General features: G+C 34.7%; 1 protein-coding gene across 1 annotated transcript; it reads left to right on the forward strand.

Moving 5' to 3' along the window:
- Positions 1–9,964: 9,964 nt before the first annotated feature.
- LOC148599483 (fatty acyl-CoA hydrolase precursor, medium chain-like) lies at positions 9,965–12,492 on the forward strand. Its single transcript, XM_088557612.1, has 2 exons — positions 9,965–11,575; positions 12,299–12,492. Exons 1-2 carry the CDS (start codon positions 10,062–10,064, stop codon positions 12,477–12,479), a joined length of 1,695 nt encoding a protein of 564 aa, XP_088413738.1. The 5' UTR covers positions 9,965–10,061; the 3' UTR covers positions 12,480–12,492.
- Positions 12,493–12,817: the final 325 nt, after the last annotated feature.

The raw sequence follows: 12,817 nt of genomic DNA on the forward strand, positions 1-12,817 counted from the left end.
ATGAAATAAAGTCGTTAGCACTTGCAGTCGTCTACAGGATTGAAAACCCCTACAGGAAAACACTTCCATCCACGCAGGAGGTTTTGAATAAGGCTAACAAAATATAAGAAAGGAGTGTTGTAGAAACAGCATCAAGGTATTTTACCACAACTGCAGTGAATAAACGTTTCCAAGTGTTGGTCATCTACCATGTGTGATGATGGTAGACAACGCCCAAAGGAAGCTACTAACATGATAAAGGCGACGCTCAACACCGTAAAATCGAAGATCCAGATTGGACCCTGAAACGTAAGGACAATGTATTTTGCAGGTAAAGTGGCTCAATTCATTGCTGAAATGATACGGTACAACTTCGTCATATTGGGTATCAATGATGGCAGTCGGACTGGATCTGGAGGAATAGTGACAACCACAGGAGAAATTCTCCTCTAGTCTGGTCGTGAAGATGATCAATATCAAGAAGATGTGGCTCGGAAAAAGCACTGATTGATTGGAATCAAATTAATAACAAAATGGTAAGTGAAAGACTAAGGGGAAAACACACAAATATCAGTATCTACACTGTTATTTAACAACAAATGATGCAATTGGTTTAATAAAAGACTCCTATATAATGTTGGATTACATTGACAGCTTGTGGAAAAACCAGTAGAAGCTGGAAATATAATGAAGCAAGGCATACTCTTCAAAATAACAAAAATGATTTGCGGAAAATAAAAAGTATCACCTTACATTCCTATTTAAGATAATCTTTGAAATTCATTATCTGAGAATGACCAGAAAATACGCTGGAGCACTTCACTGAAGGTTTTAAGTGTAGCAGTCTGTAAGAATCATGCAAAATCTGAAAAATATGATACATCCAAAAAAGGCTACATATTTTTATTTTTGTAATTAAGTTGTTTTATGGGTCTATACTATGAAAATGTGTAATTATTCATTCAAATCTGCCTGCTCATAGAAGATAATCGACATTGAAAATACAGTCGATTCTATTGTATTTGAACACCATTTACAGAGTTATCTCCCTTAATTTTGAAATCTACAGTGCATTCTATATAATTTTGATCTCCTAAGAGCACGGGTTATATGAAAAACCACATGTTTATTTCTGTTTACTATGACATTTCAAACAAAATATCAAAAATAAAAATATGTAGGCTTTTTACCCATTAATCACATTTTGCATGATCCATAGCTGGAGTGCTACTTAATTGACCACCACCTACTGAAGAAACTGATATTTCTGAACCTCAGCATGAACCACCAGAAATGCCTGAAATAATATCAGCCAAAAAGTTTGAAGAATGGCAAGCCTTCATCGACTTTGAAAAGGCCTTTTATAGCATCCACAGAATCAGCCGATGGAAAATAGTTAGATCTTATGGTATTCCACAGCACCTCATTAATCTGATAAAGTAATTTTTGATAACTTTGAGTGCACTGTTGGGAATTCAGAGATAATCTTCCAAGTTAAAACAGGATTTAGGCAAGGATGTGACATGTCATCTACCCTTTTTATTATAGACATCGACTGAGTCTTACGACAAGCAACGTCTGACATCCCAAGAGGCATCAGTGGCCCTTTTCACAGAAATTCGTAAGAGTAAAATAAGTCGTAAGTTATGACGTCACAATACTTTTATTTACTATGACGTCATAACTTACGACTAATTTTACACTTACGATTTTTTTGTGAGAAGGACCACAGATGGGATATCTTTTCAACCGTTGAAGATTTTGATTGTGCTGATGATATTGTCTTACTGTCACACAATCATTAACATCTTCAAGAAAACCCAACAGTCTAAATCTTTTCCAACCAATTATGAAACAACAGCAGAAAATCTGAAGTCATGATACTCAACAAAATTATCAAAAGAGCTACTAAATGGAAATCATTGCCTCAAGTAGATACATTTACATATCTTAGCAGTACAGTTAGAGTAGATGGTGGTGCTGCTACTGACATTAAACAACGTTTGTCAAAAGCTAAATTTAACAACTTGCAAAATTTATGGAAATCTGAATAGTACACCACACATATCAAATTGAAGCTATACAGCAGTTGTGTATTGCCTATCCAGTTGTATGCTTTAGAGTGTGGAGAATGACTGAGGCTGACTAAAACAATATTTTTAAGTGCCTAAGGAGGACCCTTCGAATATTTTGGCCGAATATGACCACTTATAAAGACCTCCTCCATAGATGATTTCAGCAAAACATGAGCAACATCATCAAATGAAGAAGATGGAAATTGTTGAGAAAAATTAACAAGACCACAATAAAATAGCACTTTTCTTGACACAAGATAAGAAAAGGTGCAGAGGTAGAACCAAGATGTAACATTGAGTCGGAAATGTGCGAACCTAACCACTCATGGGGAAGTTCACTGATGGTAAAGAACAAACAGAAGTTGCATACCTTTGCTTCTGCCCCACACGTCATTGGTCGTAATTGGCAGTAAGTAGGTAATTAAAACTTATGAGAGACTGTGAAAATATAACTAAAATATAACTACATATTTTCAAGATATTTAGAGTGTCATAATATCTAAAACTTAAAGATTCGATAAGAATAAAAAAGCTGTTACTCTAGTAAAAATATTAAAGCAGGTTTTGGCAACAATTTCAAAGCATTCCATTCCTTGGAAAATGTATATAGTGCACATCGATGTCCACTTAAAAAAACAAGATAGTACATTTTCCAGGATTTTGTTGAAAAAGTTTATTTAAAAACGAAACGGTTCTTGGGGTTTCAGATGAACACCGGATTGTATTGTGGTTTGATCAATTACATAAGACGAAAAAAAGTTTCCCTATGCATTTTATGTTTTGTTTGGTAATTTGTATTTTTATGTCTCTTTTCAATTTTTATAAGTATTAAGAGATCTGAACTTCAGTTTAGCACCCTTTGACTATCATTCTTTCCTGTTTGTTTCTTTTACAATTCAATGTTACACATAATGCACAAAAACATCAAAGACTAACAATATCCCATACGTTTAATAACACAAGCGTCTGTCTCTGTACGAATCAGACAATGGGTGAAACGTGGTATAAAAACACCATTTTGAAAGTTTAATTTGACAATTTGCACCATCAAAATTAAAAAAATAGACAAGAATGTCAATATTATTTTGATAAATTGAGTTATAATTTCATTGAAATCCACTAAAATGGACATTTCAATGGCAAAAAACTCATTTTTCTGACATTCAATTGAAAAATTTCTGAGCTACAGTTGCGATCACTTCGAACCTCTATTCGATTCTGTTAGAATTCGCTGTACTAGAACAGTTCTTTACTGCCAGAAACTGTTCTGATCCGCGACACACCTTGTCAGGGCTTTGGACAAGTTCTGTCATAATCTGTCATGGGTCGTGATAGGAACTGTTTTAGGTAGAATTGAGACGTGGATTAGAAGAGTTCCTGACAGATTCTGACAGTCATTAGCTAGAAAATACTTCTCTGACTGAATTACATACAGAACATGTAGGTGAATCAGAAAAAAGGCGTAGCACCCGATTCCCGATTCCCACGCCGGGAAGGAATCCTTGCTATGTTTGAATTTTTTTTTTCAATTCTAGTGATGCAGTGGTCAAATAATGATCTTTAAAAATAATAAAAGTATCCTTGAGTGAAATTATATTGTCAGATCGATGGGTTTTTAACATGTATATTTCTGATTTTTCCCTTCCTGTCTGATTCTTTCAAAAACTTATATTCAATATTGTATGTATGACTCATGGAGTGCCGCATAAAGTACACAGCATTTTATCTTTACCTTATGTAAGAGTACAAGACATGCACAATTAGGCGGCACGTAATTTTACTGCTGTAAAGTTCATATCGCACATGAATTTTATAAGGTGACATGTAATTATGTTAAAGTACATCTCACATATGTGAATAAGTTCTTCCTTCTTTAAACTTTATGCCTGTATGTTAGGCCTGCTAATTGACTATTACAGTTTTGCATGTAGAACATCTTGTCAATCTCCTTGTCAAATGGAAATTCGCTAATTCTAAGCCTTTACACTTACACTCATAATAATTATCTTAAACTCTTGTTTTTTTATGCAAATAAGCACAACTCAAATCAGAATAGGCTTTCCAACATTATGTCTATCCATGCATTATTGTACATTGTATCGTAAACAACTTCGCGGATAAGTTATGCATAGTGCTCATCCTTTGTGTTATTTCTATATTTTGAGCTGGCAGGGCCTATTACCTATAGCTAATTGAAATGATTTTCCGGAAGTATAGAATTAAACACCGTTTTTTTAGAATTTATCAATGTGTAAAATCGGACCATTCACAAAACAAATTAAAGACTAACGGGTCTTTGAGCGTTTCCTCATTCCGTCTAGAAAGTACGCCAACCGAAGAGTGAAGACAGGTAACTAAGACACTGAAATTATACTGTTGTAAAAGGTGTCTTCACGGAAGCTGTAGAAGATGCACGAAAAAAGACATATATGATAGTAAGATAGGAATTATTTTTAATTGTAACTTTTCTTTTATTAATCATGCCTTGAAATGTTCAAAAAAGCAAAAATAAAAAAATAAAAACAAAACAAAACAATCAATACAAGACCAACTAAAACAACAAGAATAACAAAAACAAAGAAATAAAACCAACCGTTGTATATTTATCTATGTGGTGTTTGTAGCTCAACTGTACGTAGGCTAGGTAAGCTATTGACATCACGTGGCGTCCGTCGTCGTCATGGTCGTTAATAGTTTTTCAAACGGTTTATTCCCGATTGTCCAACATTTGAAATTATGGAGTTCTGATTGTCCAACAACAAAAGTTCCGATTGTCCAACAATAAAAGTTCTGATTGTCCTACTTTCATTGTTGTTAAACAAAGTATGATCATCGTTATAATTTGAGGGTATCAAGGGTTCTCTATTGTAAATAATAAATACATATTTATATATATTAAATATAAAACAATTTCTTATAATTCTTGAAAGATAATTGTAATTTGAAATACATATTTATTTTTGGATATTTCAATCTGAAGCAAACAATAATATCAAAACAAATCATACTTTTTAAACGAAAAATATTTGATATATTTTTTTTTAATATCCAGTATTTTTAATGCTTTTATGAATCAAATACTTTATAAATTAATAATGATTTTGATTTGAGCATTAATTTCAGCAATGCAAATTATTTAATAAAATCATAACTAAAATATAATATATGAAGTGTACTTTTGTAATGAGTTGTATCACTTCAAGCTAATTACTTAATAATATGCTTCATTCAACAAAAATGACAAATGATTTACATGTATAATTTCATATTTATTTAATGAAACTTAAACATTTGAATATTACATGTATACAAATTAAAGTGCAAATATGATGCCATTTTTCCATAAAAATATCTGAATACAAACATCAGCTATCGAATACAGAAACAGAATTGATTGATTGTTGGTGTTTAATGCCCGAGAAATAGGAAGAGGTAGATAGTGACGGGCAATTTAGCCTCCTGTGACAGAGCACAGAGGTTACTACACCTAATGAATACCACATCAGGGTTCTGTAACGTGCGAGGAACGTGGCATCTTTCAAAACACATGCACTACTATAATATGGTTTTCGGTCTGGTTTTCCTTATTATTACCTGAAGACCCCAGCATGTAGAATGCAAGGGTCACCCATTCAACCACCTCGTGCACATAACCCAGTTGCTATGGGCATATTGCCCTAGCCCCTGGTCAGGGTTTTGAGCACTATTTAGTCACCTTTCACAAGCTTAGAGCTGCTGCAGGCCTACTCTTTGATACCTGTACCCGTACGGGGCAACACAGGAACTACAAACCAATAGGATAATCGAAATAATCAGCCATAAGTTATAAAGCATCAGCTAACAAATACTAATGCAACAAACAAAAAACAATAAAAACTAAGACAAATAGAGAGCAAACTAACTTCACAAACCTAAAGCAACACTAGCATATTTTTTTTCTTTCAATGAACACCCCTTATAGAACCTCAAACTATCTTTATCATAACATTTTCTAATTAACCAGCATGTATATTCCTTATCAAAACATCCCCAATTGTCCAACATTTTTTTTACCTTTTTAACCTGTAATTTTCAAATGTTGGACACCCTTCAAACATTTTCTCTTCTGAAAACACTTCATTGATTTAGATGAAATTCAGCATGATTGTTCCTTAGGGTATCCTTCAAATAATAACAATTTCGATCCGTGAAAAAAACATGATCGCCATTACTACAAATAGAATATAGGAGTCAGACAGCAGTTTTTTGCATATCTCTCTAAAACTGTAAGGTTTAACCAAATTGTGATAGAAGTTAAAGTGTTTAGCATATTGAGATCTATCGGTGGACAAAGTTTGGTGAAAATCCATACACCCTTGTTGGAGTTATTACCTTTTTAGGACATTTTTGGCTGTTTTGATGTTATTTTTTAATTCAAAAATATTCTCCTCCGAAACTACTTTACAAAATTCAATAAAAGTAGGTATTTCCGACTTGCGGACCAACATTTTGTCAACATTTATCTCCCTTTGGAGTAGGTGTCTATTCGGAACACGTAAGATTTTCCATCCGATATCGACGATACTTTAGAAAATCTCGAAAGTCAAAAGGGAATTTCTCGTTCTACTGACCCTGCCATCAATTTTCTTTACCCGGGATACAAATGAAAATCATCCTTATGTAACCTACCAACAAAATGGAACACCCTGTAAATTTTAGAAACACCGTTGTTTGTCTGCTGGTGATTCCATTTTCATTCGAGTTACCTCATTTTTCTGCACCCGAATCCGAACATCCATTAGAGAGACTTTGAAAGAGTAATCAAGGGAACCAACGTTATAGCGGTAATCAAAAGAATGTAATCCAGGGACGAAGACCAGATATGGAAAACAGACATACACAACAAAGAACATAAATTAACTAAAATCATACATACAAAATAACAAAAGTAAATGAGCAACTCCGACTCCACTAAAAACGGGGAGCATGGACCAGGTGCACCGGTAGGGTAAGCGTCCTCTGCTTTTCTAGAAACACCCGCCGAGTTGCTCATATAAAGTCAAGTCCGGGTAGACAAACGAGGAAAGGAAAACTATGACCCGTTGAATAAATCAGTTTTCATGGTGCTGATGGATACACCATAACGATCCACGAGTTCATGATGACGACCATAAAACTTCTGTAGTGATGACTTCAATCTTGTAGCAACATAACCCTGTTCCAGAAGCCTATTTGTTAGAGTTCTAGCGCGATACAAAAAGTCTGCGTAGTTTCGGCAAGCTCTGGCATAACGTATGAATTGTGATATGAACACTCCATACGCACGGCCGAAGGGATGTTGCCACAGATGAAAGGAAAGCTGACAATTCTGAATGAAAGGTCATCACGTTTGTCGTAAAGTTGAAATTATACCTGCTCTTACGGGAGGTAACTCTGCAAAACAGGATAAAACATGGCTGCATCCCGAGCTCCGCAAGTATGGAATAGTTGTTTCATAGGGTGTCTTACACAAAAAGACTTTGGATTTTTGATCGGTCAAAAAAAGCATGGCCAACATGACTAAAAATAGAACACAGGGATCAAAATACAGGTTTTTCCAAATAACTAAAAAACGAAGTTTAATTTTGCAAAATTCTGATAGAGAGTTATCATAGTGTTCAGTATCAGAAGACGCCACGTTTTTCATGTGTACAACTTTGACAATCTTCTTCACTGAAACCATGCGACAAAATTTAATGAAAATTTACATAATTGTTTTTAACTGATCATTTATAATTTTTAATCGGTCAAAACACGTGGCCGTTTTTACTAAAAATGGAACATAGAGGTAAAAATGCTTGTTTTTGTTTTTTCCTCAACTACGGAAGAATAATGAACACGAAAAGTACTCATACATAAACATGATATTTTGTTTTGACTGGCAATATTTAAGATATTTTCAAGGGATCATTTTTAAATTGACTGCCATTTTGGGAACATTTTCACCAGTTGCTCGGATTCACAGGATTGTTTTTTTGTTTTTTTTGTTTTTTTTTGTTTTGTTTTTTTTTTTTTTGGGGGGGGGGGGGCAATTTCTCTCTAATTTTTATATTTGCTTTGATTTCAACGATATTTGGTTTACCTAAGAAAATCACCATATATCATGGCTGTTTTGTACGTTTTCTATTTAAATACACCATCGTCTTCTCTTAACTTGATTATTAAAGATAACTGCAGATCGATTCTATGTGGAGTTCTCCGAGTCTCGGTCATTAAACCACTATTTGTAGAAAACAGTTGCTATTATATTTTTAACTTGACAATGATAAAAACAAAACCAAACAATAAAACCCCTTAATACCCCCCCCCCCCGAAGCGCTGTAGGAACATGATAATGATTTACGTTCGTCCGAGAGATTTTGTGGAGGCAACTCCTCTGAAACCGCTTGACGAATTTATTTTGGTATTCGGTGTGGTGTTTTGTGCGTATTTTAGTCATTTCACTTCAACAACTAGCACGTCTTCTCTAGACTAAATCTGACACATACATGACTACGTGTAGCTATCTCGTTCAGGAGTAATCAAATGAATCTAGATTTTAACAGAAATCAAAAGACTTTAATCCAAGGATAATTAAGGACTAGACAGGGAAAACAAACACACACATTAAAGAACATTAAATACCCAAAATGAATAAAACTTACAAAAAAAGTATCAAAATGAGCAGCTCGGACTCCAGTAAAAACTATGAGCATGTACCATGTGCACAGATAGGGTAAGCGTCAATCGTGCATGATTACGCCTGTAAAGGCAAATTTCAAGTTTTTTGCGTTATGTAAAATACATACAGTAAAACCTGATATAGCCATATCCGGAATACTACGACCACATGTCTAAATTTGTAATGTACAAGAATCAATAGCATGCATGTACGTTATTTTCTAGTCAATACTAAAACTGAGTAAACCGAACACTTGTCTAAAATGAATTAAACATCCAGTTCTATTTTGTTCTATTTAAACAGTTTTCACTGTTACTGTACATGGCTGAAAGAATTGTCACGTGTCTTGGCTATCATTGTCATTCTAGTGGTCTTAGTTACATAAAAGTACATTGGTAAAGAACCTTGGACTGACCTTATATAATAAATCTGTAGCTTCATAACTTTATTATCACTAACACAGATTCAGTGAAGGTAAATACTTGTGGTTTCTCTTTTTTTCTGTGGTTTATTTCGTTTCCCTTTTCTGTTCTGGTTCTTTCAATTTCAGACAAGTACTGCTTTTTTACTATTTTTTTTTTCATTTAGATACCTTTATTTGCTTTGTTAATGTGTGATTTCTTAGAAATGTTTTGCAAATTGCATGAAACGATGTCAAACTATAGCAATATGCCATGCTACCGCAAATGAGAATTAAGGTGTTTCCATTCATTCATAGCAAATGCTTCGATATGTAATATATTACATATAAATTTTATACAGTTACAAAATTACCAAAACATAAAATTCAATAAATAAAACAACAGCAACAATAATTTAGATAGACATGGCTAAAAAACGATTCGTAATGTTCCATGAGATATTTTCATAGAAGAACTAGGTTCACGTCTACCATTTTTTTTTTATTCTTGGTTTGCTTTCTTTAAAGTTTATAATTTTATGTTTCTTCAGAATTGGATTGAGTTGAATAAAAAAGACCAAACATATGGGGATGGGGGCACAGTATAATAACATGCGGATCCTTAAGAGGGTGGCCCGACCTGTGGCTCCTTTAAAGAGAATTTGACACTTCAAGATATTTTTTTCAACTAACAATACTTGAAAAATGGTATAGTCCCAAAAAAACAATCATGCAAAGTCGTTATTTAGCATACTGATTAATTTCTAACATTAACACAATCAGATCAATATATTCAATTGACAGTTTTGTGGCCCCAGCCTCGAGTCCCCACTTTTGAAAACCTCTGGGTCCGCCACTGAAAATAAATTCATATAAAGACTTTGATTTGAGTTCGTCTTTTTCATATCAACAGGAAAACACAGAACTGATGACAAACATATTGCTGGTTTATCTAACCCTACCTGCATTGGCCTTGTGCATAAAGAATGTTACTGTACAAACAAGACTTGGTCCAATTACCGGTGAAGCTGGTACACTTTCGTTTGAAAGTTCCAATATTCAATACTCACTTTTTAAAAGAATACCTTTCGCCCAACCACCTGTTGGGGACTTAAGATTTAAGGAACCAGTTCCCTTCGGAAAATGGCAAGGGACTTTGGATGCTACGGAGTTTGGGCCATCATGCATTCAACGCCCACGTAATAACCCTTCAATCGATAGGCTTCTGCCAAATATGAACCAATCAGAAGACTGCCTTTATCTAAACATTTATGTTCCGCCAAATACTTCGAACACCAATAGAAAATCAGTTATGATTTGGGTTTTTGGAGGCGGGTTTGTGATTGGACAGGGAATGTTGTACAATGCCACATATTTGTCGGTGTTAGGTGATGTCATAGTTGTGACCCTGAATTATCGACTGGGTTCGTTTGGATTTTTTAGCACAAATGATGAGTATTCGCCTGGAAATTACGGACTTTGGGACCAGAAAATGGCATTTCAGTGGGTCCATGATAATATCGAAAGCTTTGGTGGTGATCCAAAATCGGTCACAATTTTTGGAGAATCATCCGGCGCTTTTAGCGTAGCCCTTCATGCAATAAATACCGATAATCGAGGCTTATTTCAACGCGTTATAGCGCAAAGTGGCACTAGTAATTCACTAATGACATTATCAACAGTACCTAGGCGATCGGCGAAAAATTTCGCAATTGCATCAAACTGTTCAACTGAGTTGAAAAATGAGACTATGGAATGCCTTCGTAACAAAACAGCAGCCGAAATTCTGTATGCCTACGGACATATGCCCTCGCTCACACCAGAGTCGTGGAATAAATATCACTTTCTTAGCGGTATTGGACCAATTTTGGACGGCAAAGTTGTGAAGGACAAACCACATGCTGTTCTTGAAGGAAACAACCCGTCTTACGAGTTTTACAAATCTCTGGACGTGGTTATCGGGAATTGTGAAGCGGAAGGAACGTTGTTGGTTTCCAGTCTGTGGTGGCACAATGTTACCGTAGGAATTTCCTCTGACTATCTCTGTCGAATTATAGTTGCACCGCTAGCTCCCGACTTTTTCCATAATAATTCGCGCATTGTTCCAGCGATTTGCACGAAATACGGTAGTAACGGCACAATGGTTAAACAAAGTAGACTCAGTGTTGATTTTTACGGTGATTTGTTTTTTTACAGTCCAACTATAAAGAGCCTAAATGCACATGCTAGAGGAAGCACAAGTTCTAGTCAGTATCAATACATGAGCACCAGACGATCATCATGGTCTTTGAGAAAGTCTTTGACGCCATGGTTACCAGAGTCTGGACATGCGTCCGAAATTCCATTTTTATTTCCTGTTGATCCTCTTGCAAAGTATTCCACTGACGACAGGCGAAACGCATTGTTAATGATGCAATATTGGGCAAATTTTGCCAAAACAGGGTGTGTATATTGATCATGTAATTGAATAATAAGAGTCTAGTCGAACAAATGTGAAAAACCCCAAGAACTCCATAATATCTATCGGTTAATATAAATAACTATTCAGTAAATTAACATGCATGCATCCTTTACAAGAATCTGACAATATCTTACTTTGAACACATCTACATAGTTTTTGGTGATCAAAGTTTCTTGAGCGATTTTAGGTATTTTGTAGGATGGAAAACAAATTTATTTGTTGAAATTGATATCAACCATTCGTGTACGATAGCAAGCCAATAAGTAAAGAGAAATTTGCTGTTAGGGTCTTTATCCACACACACGGGACTTAAAATGTGTAGGAATTTTTCTAACTTGCAGAATTATCTGGTGTCGGGGTTTTAGATATGTGACTGTCACTACATGCACAGTAAAAAATGCTCCGCAAGCGTAGCTAGGGAAATTTTCTATTCAACTGAAATGTAAATTGGCGCCTAGCACACATTTGACTGACATAAAGGCGTATATCAACTGTTCAGAGTGGAACATTAGACAAAGTCATCAGAAGAGTGTTATTTATTCGGGCATTTACTTGGTTTTTTAAGAGAGATATACATGTATACCAGATGCACGTTGCATATTAGATCTAGTCCTTTTTGTTTTGACTTTTATTATTTGAATGAATCATCCACATCTTTGTTTTACGGATATTTCCTTCACATTTTACTTAATTATTTTTTACAGTAATGTGAACTCACTTGACCTTCCTCACTGGCCTCAGTATGATTCATCAACTCAGAAGTATGCCTCTATCAATGTTAATGTGACTATCAAGGACCACCTATACCCCGACAGAATGAACTTCTGGTTAAACGAAATACCTCAAATACTCAAACCTGAAGACGTCAAGATAATATTTGGATAAATGGTCGACTGGTTTTATCAGACTTTATTCTGATTATTTGGCAGGGTCAAACTTTTATGTTTTATAGTGCAATTTTGATAGTATATCGTCATTTGGTGGATTTACCTTCTACTACAACTATTCGTCCAAATAAGAAATCATGATAATTAAAATGCTTTTTCGTGGAAGAAAATTCTCGTGATTTTTAATTTTTTTTGTTTTTTTTTTTGTTTTTTGTTTTTTTGTTTTTGTTTTTTTTAATGTTTTGCAATTTTTTATTTATTTTGTATTTAAATAAAAGTAATTCTCTGTCTAAGAATCGGGCAAATGTGTATATGGAGTTGCACATAAAGAGAATA

The sequence above is a fragment of the Perna viridis genome, chromosome 13 (assembly GCF_037379345.1).
Source record: "Perna viridis isolate PV_CMFRI_1.1 ecotype Kerala chromosome 13, ASM3737934v1, whole genome shotgun sequence".
Lineage (NCBI taxonomy): Eukaryota > Metazoa > Mollusca > Bivalvia > Mytilida > Mytilidae > Perna > Perna viridis.